The sequence below is a fragment of the Polypterus senegalus genome, chromosome 9 (assembly GCF_016835505.1).
Source record: "Polypterus senegalus isolate Bchr_013 chromosome 9, ASM1683550v1, whole genome shotgun sequence".
Classification (NCBI taxonomy): Eukaryota; Metazoa; Chordata; class Cladistia; order Polypteriformes; family Polypteridae; genus Polypterus; species Polypterus senegalus.
Window position 1 is genome coordinate 112,927,306 of NC_053162.1, and position 26,659 is coordinate 112,953,964.

General features: G+C 39.8%; 1 protein-coding gene across 1 annotated transcript in view; it reads left to right on the forward strand.

Annotated features, from left to right (window-relative positions):
- The window catches only part of LOC120534890 (putative ATP-dependent RNA helicase TDRD12), a 441,334-nt gene that overhangs the window by 276,819 nt on the left and 137,856 nt on the right, over positions 1 to 26,659 (forward strand). Inside the window, exon 12 of the mRNA XM_039762402.1 lies at positions 20,924 to 20,975. Coding sequence (XP_039618336.1) covers positions 20,924 to 20,975 — 52 coding nt within the window. The remainder of the gene's footprint in view (positions 1 to 20,923; positions 20,976 to 26,659) is intronic.

A 26,659-nucleotide genomic window follows, 5' to 3' on the forward strand; every position in this document is an offset into this window, starting at 1 on the left:
GCTAGCTGAGTGGAGAATTTCTTGTAAATATATTATAGATTAGTTGTTCAGTTTCTTTAGTTGTCAAGAGGTTTAATTCTGAATGTAGAGCCTGCCTTCTCCTATGTAGAGTCTCGCTTGGTAGTCTGGCGTGTTCTTCATCTATTTTAGTCATTTCGCTTTTAATCTCTGCTACTTTCTTGGCTTCGGATTTATTTCTGTGGGAAAGATATGATATAATCTGTCCTCTTAAGAAGGCCTTGAGAGTTTCCCAGAGTATTCCTGCTGAGATCTCGGGGGATCTATAGGTGCCGGTCATAAAATTAGAATATCATGACAAAGTTAATTTATCTCAGTAATTCCATTCAAAAAGTGAAACTTGTATATTAGATTCATTTATTACACACAGACTGATGTATTTCAAATGTTTATTTCTTTTAATTTTGATGATTATAACTGACAACTAATGAAAGTCCCAAATTCAGTATCTCGGAAAATTAGAATCAAAATTAAGACCAATGCAAAAAAGGATTTTTAGAAATGTTGGCCAACTGAAAGGTATGAACATGAAAAGTATGAGCATGTACAGCACTCAATATTTAGTTGGGGCTCCTTTGGCCTGGATTACTGCAGCAATGCGGCGTGGCATGTAGTCGATTAGTCTGTGGCACTGCTCAGGTGTTAAGAGAGCCCATGTTGCTCTGATAGTGGCCTTCAGCTCTTCTGAATTGTTGGGTCTGGTGTATTGCATCTTTCTCTTCACAATACCCCATAGATTTTCTATGGGGTTAAGGTCAGGCGAGTTTGCTGGCCAATCAAGTACAGGGATATCATGGTACTTAAACCAGGTACTGGTAGTTTTGGCATTTTGTGTAGGTGCCAGGTCCTATTGGAAAATGAAATCTGCATCTCCATAAAGTTCATCAGCAGCAGGAAGCATGAAGTGCTCTAAAACTTCCTGGTAGACGGCTGCGTTGACCTTGGACCTCAGAAAACACAATGGACCAACACCAGCAGATGACATGGCACCCCAAACCATCACTAACTGTGGAAACTTTACACTGGACTTCAAGCAACGTAGATTCTGTGCCTCTCCTCTCTTCCTCCAGACTCTGGGTCCTTGATTTCCAAAGAAAATGCTAAATTTACTTTCATCAGAGAACATAACTTTGGACCACACAGCAGCAGTCCAGTTGAGATGCTTCTGACGCTGTCTCTTGTTCAAGAGTGGCTTGACACAAGGAATGCTACAGCTGAAACCCATGTCTTGCATACGTCTGTGCGTGGTGGTTCTTGAAGCACTGACTCCAGCTGCAGTCCACTCTTTGTGAATCTCCCCCACAGTTTTGAATGGGTTTTGTTTCACTATCCTCTCCAGGGTGTGGTTCTCCCTATTGCTTGTACACTTTTTTCTACCACATCTTGTCCTTCCCTTCACCTCTCTATTAATGTGCTTGGACACAGAGCTCTGTGAACAGCCAGCCTCTTTAGCAATGACCTTTTGTGTCTTGCCCTCCTTGTGCAAGGTGTCAATGGTAGTCTTTTGGACAACTGTCAAGTCAGCAGTCTTCCCCATGATTGTGTAGCCTACAGAACTAGACTGAGAGACAATTTAAAGGCTTTTGCAGGTGTTTTGAGTTAATTAGCTGATTAGAGTGTGGCACCAGGTGTCTTCAATATTGAACCTTTTCACAATATTCTAATTTTCCGAGATACTGAATTTGGGACTTTCATTAGTTGTCAGTTATAATCATCAAAATTAAACGAAATAAAAATTTGAAATACATTAGTCTGTGTGTAATAAATGAATCTAATATACAAGTTTCACTTTTTGAATGGAATTACTGAGATAAATCAACTTTGTCATGATATTCTAATTTTATGACCGGCACCTGTATTTGTCTCTAGAAAGAATTTGATTTGTTTGGATATAAATTCCGTACAATTCTTGTCAGCTAATAGAAGCGTGTTGAGGCGCCATCTGCGGGGTCATTTTCACTCTAAAGTTAATGGACACATTTTTTTTTCTGAAGTTGCCCTCACTGGTGTCCCTTTGTCTTGCTATTCTAGTTTCTCCTTGAACCCTTTTACAGGTTACACGTGTACAGTGATCCCTCGCTATATCGCGATTCGACTTTCGCGGCTTCATTCCATTGCGAATTTTAAATGTAAGCATATCTAAATATATATCACAGATTTTTTTCGCGGATTTCTGCGGACAATGGGTCTTTTAATTTAAGGTACATGCTTCCTCAGTTTGTCTGCCCAGTTGATTTCATACAAGGGGCGCTATTGACAGATGGCTGAGAAGCTACCCAATCAGAGCACATATTACGTATTAAATAAAACTCCTCAATGATATACGATATGCTTCCCGCGCGGTGCTTCACACACTTCAAAGCCCTAACAGCCCGTATTGATTTTTGATTGTTTGCTTTTCTCTGTCTCTCTCACTCTCTTTGACATTCTCTGCTCCTGACAGAGGTTGTGTGAGCAGAGGGGCTGTTTGCACAGAGGCTGTTTGCTTAGAAAATACGGACGCCCCTGTAAAAAATGCTGAAAGACTACCTTCACATTGATCACTTCGTTGGGGTCACTTTATCGCGGTGCTTCCTATACTTAAAAGCCCAACAGCCCTATTGATTTTTGATTGTTTACTTTTCTCTCTCTCTCTGACATTCTTTGCTCTCCTTTGAAGAGGAAGATATGTTTGCTTTCTTTTAATTGTGAGAAATAACTGTCATCTCTGTCTTGTCATGGAGCACAGTTTAAACTTTTGACTAAAAGGTGTTATTTCATGTCTAGAGGGCTCTAATAATGTTAAAAAATTTATTTAGAAGGTCATAAACAGGTTTTCTATGCTCTAACTGCAAATATATTAGATTTATAAATAAAGAATCCTACTTCGTGGAAATTAATTTCTGTCTGGAGTGGATTAACCGCGATAAACAAGGGTTTATTGTATAACTGTGTGGAGAATATTTATGAACAGTGTGGGAGAGTTTTTTAATCACTTAAAATATATGAAAATAACCATACAAACATATGGTTTCTACTTCGCGGATTTTCACCTATTACGGGGGGTTCTGGAACGCAACCCCCACGATCGAGGAGGGATTACTGTATATTTCTTTGCATAACCCGTTTCAACATTTTGTTGTGTTTAAAGTGGGTTGTTTTTTATGTTTTTGCTTTTCATTGTATTGCTATTGTAATGAGTTTCCTTTTCTTTGGATGTGAGTTGTTGCCTGTAGCCCATCTTTCTAACTTTTAATGGAAGTCTGGGAAAACAAATAATTAGAGTTTTATTTCTGTATTTGAAGGCTGATTTGGCTGTATAAATTTGGCAACATGATTTGCCTCAGTGTTGTCATGAGAATCTTACTAGACTGTAGTTGAGGCTAGTGGAGCTACAAGTAATGTAGCATTTGCTGCAAGTCAGGTTTTCCCCAAATGTTCCATTGTTTTGCTTGGTGTCTCTTACTTATTGTTTATTCTCATGTAGTTTATTTTCTGTCAAGTTCATAATATGATGCTCTTTTTTTTGTTACCCCCCTGTAAAGGCATCTGTATGACATGGTCTGTCTGGGGCGAGGGGAGAGGAAGGTAGTACCAGGCTGCTTTACTTTTTTCTCAATGTAGACAGGTGGTGTGGTGTATAGTGAGAGTGCATTAGCTATTTATTTTATTTTTTTTGTTTTGAGTAAAGGGTGGGTCTTTCTCAACTGCTATAAATGGCATTATCCAGATATTCCATTGTTGGTGTTATTACGCAGGCTGGCTTGTCTAGGATGGAGCTGGCCAGATAGTGGGTTTTGTCAAAACAATTCCATATGTCTCTTTTCATACTTACAGTAACCTATGAGAGGTTGGGTTGTGGGTGAGTGGCCCTGTGATTTTACATGTGTGGTTTCTGCAGCTGCGTAGGATACCACAGAATATGCTTGACCCTTACTCTTATCTTTCCATTGTGCCCTTTTTCCTTTAATTCTATAATACAATATGGATGACCTGAATATGGTTGTATGGAACATCAGAGGTCTCAACTCAAATGTCAAAAAAGCCAGTATCCTAGATTGTTTATGTTGGAAAAAAGTTGATATACTGTATTTGTTTTGCAAGAAACCAAGCAACTGGATAAAGATTTGGAGATAAACATTATTATGTGGCAAGCTCTGCTTCTAGACCCAAATGTAAATGTGGAATGCTTATTCTTGTTTGTTACTCTATCCATTTTAAAATCCTTGTCACAGTTTCTGATTTTTTTTGGCTAATTGAATCAGGAGGCAAAGAAAAATTTGCCTTCTGTTCAGCCTAAACCCACCTACTTACCTCTTTATCTTCTTAGCCAAATAGCTTGTAAAACTTACAGAGTTTGAAATAATTATTTGCATAAAGACAAACTTTTCCATTAATCCACTGCTAGATAAGATGCATATTCCTGCCTGACAACATATCCAACATATATCTCTTTGCACTCTGCAAGTTGGCTGCTGATTTCAATATAATTGACTTAAATATAATTGATTTAAATCAAATAATTGATTCTTTCAAGTTAGTGAATCCCCCATCCAAAGAATACCCTTTTTTTCTCCTCACTCAAAATCTCAGTCCAAACTGGACTATATTTTTATCTCTCATTTGCCTGTTCTGTTTGTTTGTAATTTCCTCTTTCATGTCCACATCTCTCTCCGATTAAAAATGCACTATTTTTTATTTATTTATTTATTTTTCCTGTTTTTACCCTTCCTTCATGTGTGCACCAAACCTTGGCATTTTGATTCTTGATTAGTACAAAATTCTCATTTCATACAGGACCTGATTTCTAAATGGGTGGATTTTATATCATCTAACACTGGTTCTGTTGATGATCCAACCTTTGTTTGATTAAACATCAGGGGTGGTATTCACAACTGCACAATACATTTTGCAAGTAGTTTGACTCAATGAAGACATTTTAAGAAAGCTGAACTGGAATCTAACCTCACATCTTCTTATAAGAAGCTGTTGTTTCTAAGTTCTCTCAAAATGGACCAAGTAAACTTCCTCCTCTTCCAGTGTGCTGAATTTATGATAGACCACACTAGGGCCTATCATTATGCGTCCACTGCCAAACTGAGCAAGTTACTGGTACTAAGGCTCTGATGATGTGACGACTCCTCCTTTTCTTCTTCAATTACATCAATTAAAAAGAAATTGGGCATCTTAATTGGAGACCTGGTTAAGATTAATAAATATTTTATCAAGTTTTACTCTTCAATTTTAACAAGTAATTCTAGCTGACATAAATTTCTTTTTAATCAAATTTACTGTTCCTAGAATATCAGAGGATGAGGTAACCATTTTAGATGACCAATTGCTCTATCCAAAAAGGATTATCTGGATTGCATGAGTCATGAGAAAGCCCCAGGTCCAGATGGGTTGGCACCTGACTTTCATTGGCTTTCTCAGACCTAATTTTTCAAATGTTGAACTCAGCAAATTCCATGTTCAGATTGTCCCTATCTCTTAATCAGGCCTGGATCACATTGCTCCTGAAATTAGGGAAATATCCCTCTAACTGTTCTAGTTACCAACCTCTTTCCTTTATAAATTTAGATGTCAAATTGGTACTTGTACTTATTCGTCATCAATTAAGTGTCACCAAAAATTAATACATCCTGATCATTTAGACTGATTTTATCAAGTCTTATCAGGCTTCTAACAATATGTGTCACCTTTTACAGTGTAAAGAAAGAAAGTAAGAAAAAAACAAGTCCTTGAAGTTAGCCAAGCTTTTAAGTAAAATCATGTTTTAATCTTGGTTCTTGTAAAATTAAATAACAAATCAAGTTATGAAAACTCACATTTTAACTATATCTAAACCAATTTTGTATATTAGGCTTTTAAACTAAAAAAAGATTGAAATCAATTACAAAAATGTATTAGGGTTAGACACTTTAACATTAAGTTCTGTATTGCTACTGCAATACATAATTTTTCTAAACCAGGATATACATAAGGCATTGAAAAAAGTAAATTATCATGGTACACCTTTATTAATTTTAAGTGCATGTGTAAAATCTTAGAAAGCTACCTTTTTAAAATCACAAGTCACAAATATCAAAACTACAGTCAGGTAAAGTATTAAGTTCATGTGCTTTCTTACCTTCTTATAAGTGCCCCTTCTTTTTGTATACAACCAACAAAGGTCAATTACAATATATTAACATTTACAGATGGCCCCGATAAACCTACTTAAACAATTAAAACATGAAAAGAATTTTTTTTAAAGCTGTAAATAAAAGGTCTTACAACAAGAAATGTATCCTCTATAAACAGGAAATTCTTTACTGCAGTGACTTTGTCAGCATATTTGATCTGAACTAATATGAGTTCAAGTGATAAAAATAGTTTCATGCAGGTACATTAAAATTTTTTTTCAGTTTGCCATCCATTACCAACTGCTGACAATTGTATATATGGTGGCTGATTAAACTAAATGTGCTACTTAAATAACACTTCGTGTAACAGGCTTAAATGCAAGTGAAACACACTGTCTTTCAAGTGGCTAACTGAAGTTAAAATATTGTAATACTCTGGTCTCCTCTTCAATTAATTTTTTCACCTACTTGTAAAATTTGTGCTAGGGTGTCACACTGCAGGTTTCTGTTTCAGCCACTTTCTTATTAGTAACTACAATAGCTACTGATACTAATGGCACCTATTTATTTTGCTTTAATTTTAGTTTACCTGTGTTTTAAAATTCCAAACCATTTGTTGTTCATTGAAAAAAAATGGTTTGACAAATGTTGATCTGTTCTGGTCAGCTAAATATTTTGATGGTATTTTCTGAAAAAAAGAAACAAGTAGAGGTTTTGAATCTTAAAGAGTGAGTCATTGACATTTGAGGCCAAATATGTACTTTGCATCTTTACAGTATCTTCTCCTGGGTGTGACGTTAAACTGCATCCGACTCTGCAAGCAGTCCTCCAACTTTCAGGGAAAACCTGGGGGTTGGTGGCAGAACTGTCATATCTATGTATGTGGTGTGGTACAGGACCGGCCGTTCATCCCGGCCAGTACCCCCAGGCTGCCAGATGGAGCCCTCCTTGCAGCATAGAGGTGCCCTGAATGCCAGCAGGGAATTATGGACAATGGACTTTTAATGCACAGCCCTGCTGGATAACATGGGGGCCGACAGGAGTCGCTACAGGGAGGCCCAGAGACTATTTGCCATACACCTAGGAAGTACGTCATCGTCACTTGGACAATGGGAACAATGTGCTTCCTGGGTGAAGAAAAAAAAAGGATTTTTATCTGACCCGGAAGTGTTCCAGGTCACATGGTCAGAGAGGGTGAAACGCTTCCAGGTCAAGGACTATAAAGTACTGTGGGAAATCCCTGACGGACAAGCTGAGTTGGGAGGCAGGGTGACTAAGCGTCTGGGAGTTTGGAAGATTGGATTATTGTATTGTATTTTTTATTGAGTATGTAGAGTGCTTTGTGCACATTATTATTATAATAAATAATAATTGGTCTTTTTATCTGGTGTCTGACGTGTGGTCTGAAGGTATAAGGGTGCAAGAAAGCCCTAATCTGTCACAATTGGCGTAGTCTCGGCAGGATTCTCTGGCTGTCAGTTTGGCAGAGGACCTGAATTTAAAAATTTTATTTTGGACGGGATACCCCAAGAAGACAGCGTCAAGACACGCAGAAAAATCGCCAAAAAACCCTATTTTCAAGTCCATAATGGGGAAGAAGAAGACAAAGCAGAGCGCCAGCAATAGCTGAGGTCTAGCGCTCGACATTGCCTGCGCTCAAGACGAGCCATGGAGCGGCTTCGCGTTTCGGGAGATATTTCCGGAGGAGGACATCTCCAACGAGGTATGTGCCAGGAATGTGCTTGACAATCTTTTTAAATTAACACATGATGTCCCATGTACATACCTCCCAGATGTCCATCCGATGTCTCTGCGGGAGGCAGAAGACAAACCCGAAGGCGATGGCACGCTCTCGTTCAGGTAAACGAGTAACCCGAAGGACTTCAGCATTACGGGTGCCGGCAAGGGACACGGGACGTACCACGAGGGATTCCAGGAAGGTGACGTTCCATGTTCAGCTGTTTGTGGCTTCGCCCAAGAAAAGACGGACTTGGTTTTTCCGAAGAGGAATGGGGAGGCAAGCAAAGCACCTTTCTCCCTACAAAAAGGTAAGGAGGTCCGGGAAATGACTGATCGGTCCGTCGATAAATTGATACAGACGGATCGCAGTCAGCCAAAAGCGGCACCGTGGTCCTCCATAAAGTACTTCAAGTCCCAGGCTCCCTTACGAAACCCGTCAGAGCACGTGCCAGGAGCAGACGTGTTCATTGGCTCCTGGCCGACAGGTAAGAAGAATAAGGAAGTGAACCTGCCTTCGGCCGAATTAACTGATGATATTGACGTGCGGGAACTCGAAACATTAATAAAGCCCGTACAGAGTATTTTGCAGACATTGGAGGCGATTAAGAAGATCGTTGGGGAGATGGGAGCAGCGGCTGAAGCACCTTTAAGGAAAGTGAGTGAGTACCTGCGGCGGATCAGTCGGGAGCATCCCGTATTATATGATTTGGCAGTACAGGCAGGTAATGCCGGTACCGTATATAATGTAATAGGGAGGCAGTGTGATCCGGGCCCGCTTTTAATAAATAGCGGGTGCCAAGTGGATGCGTGCCCTACAAGAGAGGCCGGAACATTTACAGAGTGGCCGGGGGAAGGGACGGTCGAGCTGGAGCAGGTGGATGGTGCTGTCTCTCGGAGCGATTTGGTCCTAAAGACCCCGACCCGTGTTACTTTAAAGTCAAAGGGCGTGCAGACAGTGAAAGGGCTCTCTTTCTCTAATAGAGAGACCCAAACTGTGGACAAGCCCCAGATTAAACAGGAGATCCCAAGAATAAAGAGGGGGTCACCTGACAAAGTTGAGCAGCGAGCTGAAACTATAGAGGCGGCTGTGGAACCCTCCTCAGTGAGAAAAGGGGCAGAGACTGATTTCCCCGAGTGTTTTCAGCGTCGCAGAGGGAGAATTCCGGGAGGACAGAGACAGTGTTATGGATGCCGACGGCCAAGAAACATTTGGCACAACAGTCCTTGGAGAACGAGGGATAAAGTGGATCACAGTTATGAAATCCCCCCTAGGTTCTCCAGGGACTACTTCAGAAAGCACAGCCAAGGTCCGACCAGAAGTCCTTCCTGGAGGAAGATGACCCTCGCGGGGCTGGACGCTCTAAACCATGTTTTTGTGGGGGTGGGGGCATGGGGGTGGGGAGTATTGTGGTACAGGGCCGGCCGTTTATCCCGGCCAGTACCCCCAGGCCGCCAGATGGAGCCCTCCTTGCAACATAGAGGTGCTCCGAATGCCAGCAGGGAATTATGGGCAATGGACTTTTAATGCACAGCCTTGCTGGATACCATGGGGGCCGACAGGAGTCGCTGCAGGGAGGCCCAGAGACTATTTGCCATACACCCAGGAAGTACGTTATAGTCACATGGACAATGGGAACGATGTGCTTCCTGGGTGAAGTAAAAAAAAGTATTTTTTATCTGACCCGGAAGTGTTCCAGGTCACATGGTCAGAGAGGGTGAAACGCTTCCGGGTCAAGGACTATAAAGGACTGTGGGAAATCCCAGACGGACGAGCTGAGTTGGGAGACAGGGTGACTAAGCGTCTGGGAGTTTAGAGGATTGGATTATTGTATTGTATTGTTTATTGAGTATTTGGGAGTGGAGAGTGCTTTGTGCACATTATTATTATAATCTATACTAATAAAAGGCAAAGCCCTCACTCACTCACTCACTCACTCATCACTAATTCTCCAACTTCCCGTGTAGGTAGAAGGCTGAAATTTGGCAGGCTCATTCCTTACAGCTTACTTACAAAAGTTGGGCAGGTTTCATTTCGAAATTCTACGCCTAATGGTCATAACTGGAAGGTATTTTTCTCCATTAACTGTAATGGAGTTGAGCTGGCAATGACGTGGGGGGGCGGAGTTTCATGTGACATCATCACGCCTCTCACGTAATCACGTGAACTGACTGTCAACGCAGTGCGTAGAAAACCAGGAAGACCACCAAAAAAGCCCTTAAGAAAACATGCATTATATAATTGAGAAGGCAGCGAAACAATAAGAAGCGAGCGAGTGACATATACTACCATATTCATGACTACTGCTATCTCGGAAAGAAAGCAAGGTGTAAACCTAAACTTTAAATTAAGTTCATAGACAGGCTACTGCTGGCGTTTCACATGCCCACAGGTAATGCGGGATACAAGTTTAATAAGAGGACGCAGGATATAAACGAGAGTTTTGATCACTTTATAACTAAGTTAAAATTGTAGGTGAAGGGGTGTGCTTATGCAAATTCCGAGAGACTGTGTTTGTGGGGATTGACAGTTAAGGCGGGTGGGGAGTCACGTCATCATCTCCCCTCCCATTCATCTCATTTGGCTCTGAGCTGAGCTCTGCAGCTAACGCCGTCTTCCGAAGCAACTTCGTCAGACTGCCACCAAATACTCACAGAAAAATCCACAAGTTAATACACACGCTGTCTCTATAGAGTTTCTCCACACTGAATCCTCCAGGCACTACTTACAAAAGGTTACATTGACAATCGTGTTACGTTATTTTTAAAATCTTTCCTTTTCTTAGCACAAGCACAGCTGAGAAGCTTCGATGCATGTGCTCCATAACGCGTTAAAAATAATGCATTTAATCACACTTTGCATTACAAGCAAGGGAGTTTTGTCAATGCATGATTTCCTGGTACACCATTACTTTGATCAGCGCATCCCGATTCATTTTACCCTCGCACCACCTTAGTTTGAGAAGAAGTATGAAAAAATATGAGGTTAACACAGAAAAACATCACCAATTCAAGCTTTATGAATAATCGATTCGCCATCAATAATTGTTTTGGTAAAGCCATCCTCCTTCCATTTTATAATTTTTCCGCCACTAGCCGTGATTAAATGAACGGTAAATAAAGTAAGAGCAAAGCGAGGGTGACTTATTTAGGCAGGCATATATATGACAGCAACACTCATGACAATGTCAATCATGTTACGTTATTATTAAAATGTTTCCTTTTCTTTTTCATTACTTCTTTAACACACTACTTCTCCGCTGCGAGGGGCGGGTATTTTGATATATATATATATATATATACATATATATCATATAATATATGAATGACCTCCAAAGAGCTGAGACTTTTGATATCATGAACGTGTCTGCAAAACTGTGGTCTCCTGCCCTGCAAAAGTCGAGCAGCCAGCGCGCGTGCATAGCTGTGCCGGCCTTTGAGACGCTGACTGCGCTTCTGCCTTAAGTCAAAGTGAGCACTTTTAATTTTTTTCATCCTCCCCCTGCGCTATAGCCCAGACAAGTGCAAACACGGGACCCCTTTTCTACACCACGGCAAAATAATATTAAGGCGATTCACACTTTCTTTTGCACGATACGATTATGAGGTTCTCACCCGGATTATGAAGACACGCACAGTAGAGGACTGACAGTGCCATCACAGCCGATTAATGGCGGGACGTCTCACCAGTCTACACAAGACCCACGCGACTGTCCCAAAAGGCGATCATAGCGTCAGCGAACACATCTCTCTATACTATATAAAAGAAAAGGCAACTTTCCTTTCTTTACAACTTTTTCCTTTTATCCCAAACCAAAGCCTTTCTCGCTTAACACTGCAGAGGACACAAAACTAATTTTCTTTAAATGCCGGTAAGGCACATTACCAGAGGCACAAATTTGAAGCGTTCACATAGAAAATGTCATTTCTATACCACAGCCGTCGTGTAGCGCCTTTCAAAAGGGATCTACTACCGAGAGATGATCCATATATATTTTAGCTGCTGTTAGTTACTTACCTGTTGTGTTACACAGTCTTTAAAATGTAGTTTACCCATAACCACTCCAGTAGTGCTCAATGTACCTGTACTTCTTAAAACGTTAATGTTTTACTGTTTAATAACTTATAGACTATATTTTATTATTTCTCCCTTGCACTCAGTGACCAAAGCTATACACACACATATAAAAGCTATACACACAAGTATATGTATGTGTATATATATATGTATGTATGTGTGTATATATATATATATATATATATATACACACACACACCTATCTACATTATATATATATATTATATATATAGATATATATATATATATATATATATATATATATATATATATATGACAGCAGCAATCCAAGCTGTGAGAAAACAGTAAAAAGGAGGCGTGTCAGGCGTCGTGGTACATTTTCTGATGCAGCTAGACGAAAAAACTTTGTGACGCTGCCAAATACACAAAACAATTACTTTGACAATCATGTTATATTATTTTTAAAATGTTTCCTTTTCTTTTCATAACTTCTTTAACACACTACTTCTCCGCTGCCAAGCGGGTATATATATATATATATATAAATATATATATATATAATATATAGATAGAGATATATATATAGATAGATATGAGAACAACATATATATATATATATATATAGATAGAGAGATGAGAACAACACTCATATCAATGACAAAACAATTACATTAACAATCATGTTACGTTATTTTTAAAATTTTTCCTTTTCTTTTTCGTACCTTCTTTAACACACTACTTCTCCGCTGCGAAGCGCGGGTATTCTGCTAGTAAATAATAATTGGACTTTTTATCTGGTGTCTGACGTGTGGTCTGAGGGTACAAGGGTGCGAGAAAGCCCTAATCTGTCACAGTGGGTACACCTTTTATAGGTCTGGTTGCTTTGATGGTTGTCATACTCTGGGAGTAGCTGTTGCTGTGGTGGATCAGCTGCTTCCAATGATGTCACTCCTTTCAATGAGCGTATTATGAGATGATGTCTGTTGTCTTTTCACAACTTTTCTCGGTGGTTGATGGGTGCCACCAAGGTGACACTCTTTTGGTCATGGGTGACTTCAATGCAACCACTGACAGGGCTGGCTATGAGGACTGTTTCGGTCCCCTTGGGTCTGGCTGGTTTTACACCTAAGTGGTTTGCCATTGATCGCATCCTGGCACTGTAGGTTCTCATTGAGCAAAAATATGAATAGCAGCAGTGTTTCTTTGTAGCCTTTGTAAGTTTTCACAAAGTGTTTGACTCGAGTTGATCGAGCTGCCCTGTGGGACATCCTGAGACTTCACGGGATCCTCCTGAAGTTGTTGAATGTCATGGCTGGCCTGAACCTCTGCATTTTTCCCAGTGGACTCTGGAGTCATCAGGGTGTATTCTTGCTCCTACCCTGTTCAGTGCTTGCAAGGACTGGGTATTGGGCAGGGTCATAGGGTCCAGGAGCTGTGGGGCGTCTGTTATTGAAAGATTCACTGATCTTGACTTTGCTGATGATGCTGTGATCTTGGTGGAATCAACAGAGGCTCTGATCGGGATCGGCTCTTGAGAGACTGAGCAAGGAATCTGAATGTCTGGGCTTGCGAGTGTCCTGTATAAGAACCAGGATCCAGGCCTTTAATGACCTCTTGGGCATAGATATCAGCAGTGTGTCTGTCTGCAGAGAGAGCGTTGACCATGTTGAGGGGATTACTTACCTTGGCAATTACATTCATGTCTCAGGTTACTCTTCCTGTGAAGTCAGTAGTTGGATTGGGAGAGCATGAGGTGTCATGAGGTCACTGGAAAGGAGTATGTGGCACTGCCAAAATCTTTGCGAAAGGATAAAGGTCAAAGTCATCAGAGTCCTGGTGCTTCCTGCTTTTATGGCTGTGACACATGGACACTGTCCTGGGACCTGACGAGGACTGGACTCCTTCAGTACTATGTCTCTTTGGAGAATCCTTGTGTGCCTCTGGTTTGACTTTGTGTCAAAAGAGCAGTTGCTCACAGATGCCCGAATGAAGCACATTACTTGCATTATGACGGATCATCAGTTACCGCACTACAGCCATATGGCACAATTCCCCAAGGGTGATTCGGCTCACAGGATCCTCATTGCTGAGGACCCGAGTGGCTGGACCAGCCCAAGGGGATGCCCATATAACACCTGGCTGCAACAGATAGATATTAATTTCTGGAAGGAGGGACTGGATCATTCGTCTGCCAGGGGGATTGCCAGCCAGGATCTCAAGCTGTTTGGTTATATGGGGGGTACAGCAATGCACTGTACCAGTGTATGCTCCAAAACCTGTAATAAGTCATTAATGAAGGGATTGGCTTGAACAAAACCTTGTAACCACAGTGGGCCCTCGAAGATCTAAGTTTTATCCCCCTGCACTAATATAACATGAAAAGCTGAATTTAACTGAAATGTTTTTCTTTTTTTTGTGAAGCAAAATTAAATTATCGCAAGCTGTTTTTTCAGGTCTACCCACATCTCCCAGTCAACTGATATGTCCAGGATCCCTTTTCCCCTTCCCTCTTTACTTGCTTTCTGTCCTGGCCTGATGAAGCTGATGAACCAAGCTCCTATGGCCTATAACTTACTGTGCTGTCACGTCCTCTCATTCTCCAATCTTGCAGCCAATTGCACCTGTTACTAGCTGTCCTGCCATCTCACTTGGCAAGATGCCAACACACACCCCAGGTAATCTATTAATTTCTATCAGTGCAAGTTTGCATAGGCCATCAAATCATAGACAAAGCAAAAAATGTACTTTATCCTATGCTCAACCATGTTGCACAGGTCCTTCCAGTGCTGATATCTACCATGTGTACTGTCACAATGAATCCAGTTGCACTGTTGTCTCATGGTCAGTGCTTTACAACACCTGTACTCCTTTGCATCCTGGCTTTCTCTTTGCACCCTTATGTATTGAAGCCCTAACCTCCCTGGCTTCACAGTCCCCAAAATGTCAGTGTGCTGGAGCAGCTCTTCTGTCTCCCTCAGAGCATTGCTAACTGTCTACTTGTATTCAGTCTGAATGCTGACTGCTGCCTGCTGGACTCTTTCATCCTGACTGTGTCTCAACATAGTAGCATACCGGACTTTCTTGAAATGAAACTCCTCCACAACTTCTGTCTGAAATCTATAAGCCAATGGTACAGAAACTTGTACGGACTAATGGTCATCTCCTCAGGAAGCTGGTGGTGGTCTTATCCAATGATTCTACAGTGGTATGTTCAGCCTCAGTCTCAACATTAACAATTCGTTTTAAGCTTGTTCCAGATGTTTGTGATGTAATTTGGAAAAACACAACATAAAATGCTACCATAAATAGCATTATTATTTTTCAGTAGGCTCAAATTTAATGTTTATGTTTGATTTATTCATTTTATGTGTTAACTTAATAGATAATTTAGTTTTTACATGTTTATGTAGCTTTTTTTATTTTCTATGCATTGGACACAGGGCCAAATGCCAATCACTGTTAAGGGACTGCCCTCAACCCTATAAAAGCTGAGGAAAACTCCCAGTCTTTAGTAGTTCATTGAATATTCTGGTGTTGGTGAGTTTTCTCTTATTTATTGTCTTTTAATTTTTTTCTGGATTTTTCACCTTGTTCTTTTTTTTTTTAACCATTCTCTTGGATTTCATATTAGGGTTGTGTTTGTTATTGGGGCTGCCTATTATGAAGACATTGTCTTCTGTCCTTTGTGCTCTTTGGAACTTCTTGTTAAAGAGCATTTTTTGCAATTAAAATTTTATTTTATTTTTAGGCCTTTCTATGCATGTTGAGTAGGCCTGAGTAAAAATATAGATTTTCTCATTACTTGTTATTTTTCATTTAAAAATGTGATATCAATTCTTAAAGTCTCAAAATCGATCTTGTGAGTCTCAGCCCTGCTAAATTACTACACGTGTGGGCTAGGTCAACCCATGCCAACAAGGTTGACCCTGAGCTAAATAGTGCATGCCGAATCATCACTGGCACATTGCGAACAACATGCCTTTCTGCTTTATACAGGCCGTCCGAGATCGCACCTCCCCTTATACGACAAGAAAGTAGTTCAAGAGTAGAAAGGTTCAAGCAACTGATGGACTCCAGACACCAACTTTACCATCACCAGGAGGTAAATCGCCGCCTACCTTCTCGTTGGAGTTTCGCCACAGTGGAACCCCTTAATCCAAAGCAGTCCACAAAACATAGGTTCGAGAGTTGGCGAGAGACTGACTGTAGCCCACCCAATGAAGCTCTTCCTACACCTCAAGAGCATCTACCCAATGGAACATCCCTCTCTTGGAAAGACTGGGTTGCGCTTAACCAAACTAGGTGAAAGGTAGGCAAAACCAAGGGACAACCTATTTAGATGGGGCCTCACTCCAAGCGCTGAATGTTTCTGTGGTGGGTCCACCCAAACAATGGACCACATTCTCCATGAATGCTCCTGAGGCCCTACATGTACCGATGAAGATCTTAAGGAAGCTAATGACGCCGCTCTTGCCTGGATACGGCAGTGGCGTGATAAGATATGATGATGACTACACACAGATTTTTGCTTATCTTTGTTTTTGGCATCCGATCCACTACACACGCACTAATGCGCCTTTTAATACTAGAATTACCAGTGCCTACGAAAAAACTCGTAAATCTGTTCCACCTTAAATCGCTTCTTAGAACTTAAAACGTTCTAAGTCGTTGGGGGAATGGAATAGCTGGCTACTTGCAGCTTTTCTTTTATCAGCACATTTAGATTAACAAAAGACGCTGTTGGAGAGGTAAGAACGGTTTTAAGAAGTGATTTAAGGTGGGACGGATTTACAAGTTTTTTCGTAGGCTCTGGTAATTCTAGTGTTAAGACTTTCTACAGAAGAAGCACTTTACTACTTTGCATAATAAGTGTCCTCCCCAATTGAAATCAGATGTGCGGACTTACTAAGGATTCAGATATTGTGTTGGTAAAGTACAACTGGACAAAAGTAAAGCCATATGTAAGCTGTGCAACTCAGAAGTTAAATATTTTTGTAACACAAAGTCTAGTAAAATGACACCATTTATTGGCTAACTAAAAAGATTACAATATGCAAGCTTTCAAGACAACTCAGGTCCCTTCTTCAGGCATTACATCTGTAATGTGTAGTTGTAGTGGCTATTAACAAGTCAGTGTACTACAACCTATAGAACAACTACTACTGGATTATGGGGGAATAATGTCCTGAGTAAATTTTTCAGCAGACACAGATATTTTTAGATATATTGGTGATCTAGTTTGTTGTCATACTTCCCTAGTGCCTTTTTTTGATGCAAATTCACATTTCTGCAGCAGCATCCCTATTTTAAAATAAGTCAGACTTCAGTCCTGTTCAGTTATGGGCTTAGATAAATAATAGTCATATTTAGATAATTAATTTTTCAAAAATAAAGTGAATCTAAGTGAATAAAAGCACAAATAATTTTTAAAAAGTTAGGCAATTTGTAAAATATATCAAAAATCTCCAAAATTCATAAAGGATTAAATATATACACAACACTACAACCTATTACATTTACCTGGGGTGCTGATTTCTCTCAAACAAATTGTTACAGTTTGTGTTTTCATTATTGTTTTTTCGGTAACACTTTGGGTAAGGCAAAAATGCATCTGTTACTCATTTACTGTTGTGTAACAAGACCTTAACAAAGGCTTCTTTTAGTTTTTATGACACTTATAAAACGCTAGTAGGTTATTTATCGCTGTGCATTGTGGCATAATGTAAAATTACTTGTTAATATGAAAAATGTACAGGTCTTATACTAAATATGTAATATCAAGAAAAATGTGTCTCAGTTAAGCCACCTCAGACCACTTCAAAGTGAATTTTTGTTAGAAGGTCATATTGCAGAAAAGAACACTTTACTGATGCTTTGTAAGTGCTGTGAAGACCCAAAGAAGTGTATGTTAAAGACTTGCAAGTCAGATTCATGCATCCACTTATGGTTTGGGGGCCTCTTGAAACTGACACCATTGATAACAACTGGATGAGCCAGGTAGATGAGGATACATACACATAACACATTACAGGGGGTAGGTGCAAAGTTGCTTTTATTTTAAAAGCAAATAAATCAACAAACCAGTGTCCAAAATGCATTGCAAAATCCATGATAAACAAATAATCCAATAAAGTGAAGTGTTCATAAGGGGTGTTAAAGCCACTAAATAAAAGGTTCATTAAAAATGAAGTTAAAAACCTAGGGAAGCAACTGTTCTTAAAAGTTAGTCTTGGTGCCCCTTTATAACTGATGCCTCCTCGACTTGCCCTTTTTTGGAGCTTGCAGAGTGAGGAGAAATTCACCAGCAGGTGCAGACAAGGGGAGCCACTGAGCCCTGCTGTGCTCCGTGCCCCTACCGCTGCCAAATGGCTCCACTCGGCAAAGGCACCTTGTCCTCCCACTACTACCAAGTCAATGGTTCCTCCTGGTGAGAGCACACTCCTGAGCGTGATGGTCACAGTGATGGGCAGGCCTGAGTGCTTGCTTCCTTTCAACATGCACTGACTCTCGTTCTTTCTCTCTTACTTGCTTACTCCTGACTGTTGTCTTGCTGGTTTGCTCGCTTATATCCCTTTGACCTCCATTTCTCCCTTCATTTTGCTATCTTTTCTAACCCTCCCTTTGTGTCTTCTCACTGTCCTTTTAAGCACTATGGAGGGTTACAGGTACGATTGCATAATTGCTGTCCTGGGTTGATAATGAGACAATCAGACTGCCTGAATTTGCTGGCAAGGCAACGCACAGTTGGCTGACTGCCTCGCACTAACCTGGAGCCAAGCCGCCTTCTCAATCAATCACTCGTACCTGCTTCTGTCCTCAGCATAAGCCCGTCCAATGTTTATTTATTTATTTAAAAATACATCAGCAAGCCACAGACTTCTCTCACCATAAGTTACATGAGTGAAAGATGGATTTTTGATTTTTTTTTTTTGCCACTTTATTTTTTCTGTATATTTTTTTTTATTGTCATAGTTAAAGTGATCTTACTTGACTTTATGTACTATATTTTACTATGTCCCTTCCTAATACATACTTTAGCTTACTTTAGTCTGATAGTATTCTGCTTATATTGAATTGGTCTTCTCAATATGTACTTTCGTTTGCAGTTGATTTTGCTGTTTGATGATTGCAAATATTGAGTATGTTTAAATCTGAAAATTTTTCAACACAAGTTTCATTTGTCATGCTTTATAAGCCAATCACAAATATTATTTTTTGTTTTTAATTGTTACATAATAATAAGTGATAAAATATAATGCATCACATTGATTATCATTTATTGATAATTAGAACATTAGAAAAATGTAGGTGACGACATACCATTAAGCTCAACAAAGCTTTCCAGTCCTATCCACTTTATTCTTCCAAAATAACATTAAGTCGAGTTTTGAAGGTCCCTGAAATCTGCCACATTACTTGGTAACTTATTCCATGTGTCTGTTCTTCTTTATGTAAAGAAAAAATCCTAATGTTTGTGCGATATTTACTCTTAACAAGTTCCCAACTGTGTCCCTGTATTCTTGATGAACTCATTTTAACCACAAACTGTACTAATTCCCTTCAATAATGTCTCCTCTTAATCTTCTAGTTACTCAGCTTTGGAGTTTTTCTAATTCTGCTTTGCTCTTTTTGTAGCCTGGAGATCAAAACTGTACACAGTACTCTAATATGAGGCCTCACCAGTGCATTATAAAGCTTGAGCATAACCTCCTTGGAGTTGTACTGTACACATCATGCTATATAACTTAACATTCTGTTAGCCTTCTTAACGGTTTCTGAACATTGTCTGGCACTTGACAGTGACGAGTGCACTATGACTCCTAATTTCCTCTCATAAAGTGAGCTTTCAATTTTTAGATCTCCCATTGTGTATTCAAATCTAACATTTTTAATTCCTACATATAACATTTTATATTTACCTTCATTAACTTTTATCTGACACAACTGCCTGTATACATGACCTCTTTCTTGTGCACCTTTGCTAATGTGTTCAGTGTTTTTGCCATTTGTTGCTCCTTAATTATAATGTATCCTTGTATTCCTTCCAGTTTACCCCTTGCAAAACACTGAGAATTGTATTATTGTTTGGTCACTATTATATGTATGACTCCTATGGTACATCTCATATTTTTATAGGGCTATTTGTTTTCCTGGTGTGAAAATTATGCCTTGTTCATCCATTTTGCTGTTACTGGCCTCTCCAATGATAGAAACAAAATAGGAAGCTAGCTAAGCCTGGTTCCATTTGGTTCCTGGTGCTCATGATGAGCTGTCATCATGGCTCTACACATTAAAAAAAAAACAAAAAAAAAACTAGATACGAGCCTGACCATTAAAATTTACAAGCCTGTATAATTTAAAAAATGAGTTTAGAACTATCAAAGAAATGTCTTCTTAAATGTCAGAATCACAGAGGGGGGTGTTGTAACCACTAATTTAACTGCATCTAATAGACTTTAATTGGTTTTAATATGAAGGTAGCAAATAATTCATTTACATTAAGTTAGTTAAGTAGTGTGATTTTTACTAAAGTATTTTTCTGTACTGTATTATGAATTGACCTATAGTATGGTGAAAAGGTGTTTGCAAATACATTATTTGTTCTGAACATTATGGCCAAATATGCCACCTTTCAATATTGGCATGTCTAAACAGGTTCTGTTAGTCTACGCTCCTGATGGGTCACTCAAATGAGATAACCTTGGTAGTAGAACAAATTAATTTAAATGGGTACTGAAATAAGAGCAAAGTATAATTCAGAGAATATCCTGATATTTAGCTTGGAAAACATTTTTGTCATTAATTCATGTAGTCGTACAGTATGTGTACCCTAATTATATATATTTTTTCTTTTTCAGAATTACCATTTTCTTCAATTTTAATCCTGCTATACAGCTGTACAACATAAAATGATGTATATTGATTCATTTAAAAGATTGCAGCAAAATTCTCAGAAACAGTAAAATTTACATCATTGTACAAAATTTACTTGAAGTGTAAAACACAAATTTATATATTTTAACAGATAATATGATTGCAGCAGAGGTGATGTTTGAATCGGCTTTACACACCAAATGGTAAGCCTCATAATTTAGTAGCTCATTAAAATGAATTTACAAACAATAATTCAAAGTAATGATTTTGTGTTTAAGTGTATTACTCTTTTACATTGTGCAGTCTTTTATATTTTAACAATACTGCTTTCTTTCATTATTGTTTAAAGATATTTGTTCATACATAGATATTTCATAGGATCTGGCTTTTTTTTTTTTAAGACACCCAGTTGTAGATATGCTTATGAACTTCAACAAGATAGAGACATGGCTTCACATTTCCCTGCAGAACGCTCTGGAATAAACAGGTTAATAGTGGTTTCATTTCAATGCAAAACATTCAGGTCTTTTGGTTGCTAACCAGCCCAAAATCATTATCATTGTACTTAACAATTTGGTATGGGTTTCTTGTGATAACGTACTGATTTTTACTGTTAACCAACATAGTGCTGTGTGCAATGACATAACTGGTCCACTGTGGTCTTGTTCCAAATGTTTACCAGTGTGTTCTGATGTCGCTTTGCAAATCTAAGCCATAATGCAATATTTTTTGGAGAGAAGGAATTTAGTCCTCTCTGGCATCCTACCCATAAAACTTATTTGATTTGTCTTTTTTCTGAAGGTATATTCATGAACAACAACATTTACTATGTGGAGGGTGTCTATAGATTCCTATATTTGATTTTGTGATTTTTGCTTCTTTGAGGACTGTTATACATTCTAACTTTGGTGGTTCACCAACTCCTGGGTTTAGTCTCCATTTTTAAATAATCACCCTAACTGTAGAGTAACTATCTTCAGTTTAATGAAACTGACTGTATATCTCTTCTCTGACTAATAAGCAGCAAGAATTATTTCCCTGACATAATACTAGATGTCACCTATCTTTGGCATGCTGTTACCACAAACGTGAATGCCCCAGACCAAACTCCCATATATTTTGGTGTAATATCAAGGTAAATCTCACTATATGATAAGATGATAGGCTACAAATACCTTCTTAACTAATAAGTGAACAGTAAGGCTGCATCTACTTTTCCACATGACTCCTGCATGTTGGAATTCTTTTTTTTTTTGCATATAATGGTAAAGTAAATGTGTTTTATGGTATTTATCAGTTATTAAATACATCTAATTATAGTACTTGATAAGTACTGCAAACTTGGTAGTTATTTCCTGATGTGTAAAACCATTAAATGAAAAAGGATGTGAATACCTTTCACAGTACTGTGGTAGGCCTATCTCTCCACATTTAAAATATGCAGTACGCCAAGGAGTCCAAAATATCAAAAATGTGTGTCTGGTTATTTAAAATGGAGCAAAGGTCTTATAATGAAAACAAAAATGGTATAGAATCAACATGTACTAAGTCAGTATGGCGGCGCCCGTGCAGGCTGCGGCTTACAGAGCTCCCAAGTCCATGGTGTTTAGTGTTAATCTTTGTTCGTCTTTGTCAACTTGAATAAGAAAAGAAGTAGATTTAAGTGATAGTAATATGCAGACATTTGTGTATGAGCGGCAAATCCTGCTCAATTTCCGAAGAAACTGCGACGAAATATCCAGACAGACGCTCCACAGCCTTTGCTTACTTAGGCAGCCTGAGAAACTGAGTTGGCGGAAACAAAAGCGCAGCGATCGAAAGCAGAAATGAGGGAAACGTGGCGGTGTTAGCACAAGGCTAAAAACTAACCCCACCAGACCTGCAATACCGTCCATTCTGCTCGCAAACGTCCGATTGCTGGACAACAAGCTGGATTACATAAAGCTGCAGCAGGCCAAGCAGAGGAAAATGAGAGACTGTTACATCTTTATTTTCACTGGAGACATGGCTCCAGGAAAACATTGCAGACTTGTCCATCCATCTAGACGGACTGACCATCTTCCGAGCGGACAGAGACGCCTCTTTGTCCGGTAAGACCCAGGTGGGGTGGAATTGGGGGAGACTGTGTGTTTATGTGAACAGAGAGTGGTGTTAGAATGCTCCCTCAGTTGCATGACACTACTCCCCGCTGATAGAGGTTTTATTGGTAAGGTGTCAGCCTTTCTACCTGCCGAGGGAATACAGTTGTGTGCTGGTGGTTGCCATCTACCTCCCACCTAGCGCAAATACTAACCAGGCACTAGCAGAACTCTACGAGATCATCAGCAAACTGCAAACAACGCACCCTGAGGCATTTTTTATTATTGCTGGAGACTTCAATTATGCCAACTTAAGTTCTCCCAAAATTCTTCTAGAATGTGAACTTTGCTACTAGAGGGGGAAGCTGACTGGACAATGTTTACACGTGTGCTCATGATGCCTACCAGGCCCTACCCCACCCCCACCTTGGCTACTCAGAACGTTTTCAGGGAGGCTGCAATGGATGTTGACTCCATCAATCTGGAGGAGTACACAGAGTCTGTGACTGGCTACATCTCACAATGCATAGAGGATGCTACTGTTGCCAAGGACGTTACCACAAGAGTCAACCAAAAGCCCTGGATGAAAAGAGAAGTGCGCACGCTGTTCAAGATGAGAAATGCAGCCTTCAGATCTGGAGACAAGGCCACCCTCAAGGTGGCCAGAGCCAACCTATCTCATGCTATAAGAAGAGCTAACTGGGCCTACGTGCAGAGGATTAACAAACAATTCAGCAGCACCAGAGACACACGTCGTATGTGGCAGGGCGTTCAGACAATTACAAACTACAAGCCCAACCCACACACCAGCGATGATAGTGCCTCCCTTCCAGATGAGCCACACAACTTCTTCGCACGGTTTGAGGCGCAGAACAAAGAGACTGCCAGAGAAGCAACACCTCCCTCCACTGACCAGGTACTCCTGTCTCTCCATAACTGACGTGAGGAGGACTACTCTATCCAGAGTCAATCCACGTAAGGCTGCAGGACCTGACAACATACCTGGTCGTGTGCTCAAAGAATTCACCAGTCAACTGGCTGGTGTCCTCACAGATATCTTCAACACATCTCTGAGCCAGTTGTCAGTCCAGGATGCATCAAGTCGACCACCATCATACCACTGCCGAAGAAGTCATCAGTGACATGCTCGAATGTCTACCGCCCAGTTGCACTCACACCAATCATAATGAAGTGCTTCATTAGTCATGTTACACACAACGACTAATCTCCCTGCCTCCCTTGACCCTCTTCAGTTTGCATACCGCTCAAACAGGTCAACTGAGGATGCCATATGCTCTGCCCTTCACCTCTCCCTGACGCATCTGGATAAAAAAGGCACATATGTCAGGATGTTATTCATAAACTTTAGCTCTGCCTTCAACACAATCATCCCTCAAAAACTGGTTGCAAAACTGAGCAGGCTGGGCCTGAACACCACCTCCTGCAATTGGATCCTGGACTTCTTGACACAGGGGCCCCGGTCAGTTCAGATGGGCTGCAACACCTCCAGCATCATCACACTGAGCACTGGAGCGCCGCTGAGCTGCTTGCTTAGTCCACTGCTGTTCACCCTGCTGACTCACGACTGCACCGCCACGCACAACACCAACAACATCATCAAGTCGGAGGATGATATGACGGTGCTGGGACTGATAAGCAGGGATGATGAAACAGCATACAGAGATGAGGTGGAATGGCTGTCCACATGGTGTGAAGACAACAATCTATCTCTCAATGTCGACAAGACAAAAGAGGTAATTGTGGACTTCAGAAAATCACATCCTGCCCACATCCCATTTAGCATGAACGGTTTAAATGTGGAGGCTGTTAGGAGCACCAAGTTCTTTGGTGTGCACATAACTGAGGAACTTACGTGGACACATAGCACCTCATCACTAATCAAGAAAGCCCAGCAGAAACTACACTTCTTCAGGAGGCTGAAGCAAGCAAGTCTTCCCCCTTCCATCCTCACCATGTTCTACAGAGGCACCATTGAGAGTGTTCTGACCAGCTGCATCACTGTCTGGTATGGCAACTGCAACATATCTGGCCACAAGCACTTGCAAAGGATAGTTTTCAAAGGATAGTGAAGACAGCAGAGAACATTATTGGGGTTCCTCTCCCTTCACTACAGGACATATTTTACAAATGCAGTGTCTGCAAGGCCTGCAACATTATGCAGGACCCCTTACACCCCTCACATGGACTACACACTTCTGCCATCCAAGAGAAGATACTGCAGCATCAAAGCCAGATGTGCCAGGCTGCAGGAGAGTTCTTACCCCCAAGCTGTCAGACTGCTTAACACCATGCTGCCCTCTGGGATCTTCCACACTGCTTCAACCACCTCTAAAAACAGAACTTTTATACATGCAAGCCACTTTCCTGCAGAGACGAGTGTGCATGTAGAAAAGAACTAAAAATCTCTTTATTATCTATCTATTATTTATTTATTATATTTCATATCTATGGACTATATTTATGTATCTAGATTGCAAATACCATACATTACATCATTGTTCATATTGCTAACTACACGTCAATATTGCTGCTGCTACTTTGTCTTGTCTTTGCACAATGTCTTGTCTTGTTTGTGTTTTAATTTTAAATTTAAATTTTAATTATATTTTTAATTTATTATTTGCACGTCATGTTGTTACACTGTGGACCCTGAGCTTTGCAGTTTCGTCTATCTGTATACTTGTATATGGTTGAGATGTCAATAAAGTTCACTTGGACTTTGATGTATTATGCTTTTGCGTCTCTTGATTTGGCTGGTTGTTTCCATAATAACAAAGTCCCATGCCAAAGCACAAAGCAATGGCTATTTCTTTTAATTACCCCTGCCATCTTCCTGTTGACCATGAGTTTTCATTGTAAACTTTCCTTGAATTGCAGATTTTAAATATAAATTTAAATTGCAAATTTAAACTCACTTGAAACTACAGTGTACCATTAAAATTTGAGTCAGAAAGCTTTGGCTTCTAGCAAGTCTCTTTATTGTTTAACCCAGAAATGGATAGCATTGTCCCCCATTTTCTAACAAGCAACAGTCACTTTTCAGTTGTCTACTGCATTATAATAATTGGCTTTGTTTTGGCTACAATTCTTTACATGTCAGCTGGAAATATACTATGTATATTTATATTGCAAACAAAAAAGAAATACAGACAATTTCACTTTGTGACCAATAGCTTATTTTATACATCATAGTAAAGTTATAAGCCTTTGGTTTTATAAACACTTAATAATAAAATACTGTTTTTATTTTATAGTTATAATGTAAAAAAATAATTAAATCTTCACCAGGTTAGAGGATTACATAAATAATACTGGTTGCCATGCTGCTTACAAACATGTCAGTCTGAATACACACACATATAAACATATATATACACATATATACATATATACACATATACAAATATATACATATATATACAGATATATATATATACACATATATATATACATATATATATATCTTTTCAAGTTCTATTTAGTCCATATGTGTCAAACTCAAGGGCCGCGGGCCACATCCGGCCCGGCGTGTAATTATATCCGGCCCGAGATCATTTTATATACTGTATTATTGTTATTAATGGCCCGGGTATATGAAGCGCTGGTAACACAATAAACTACAGATCCCATAATGCAGCGCTTTAGCTGCCTTGCCGAACACTTACCGCATTAATCAAGTCTACCTTATGATGCTGCAAGTTATTGCAAAGCTATAGTTATTGCGCACTGAGTTTGCACGGCGCTTTGGTGACTTTGAAGAACAAAAAAAGTTCGTCTACATGCGGCTC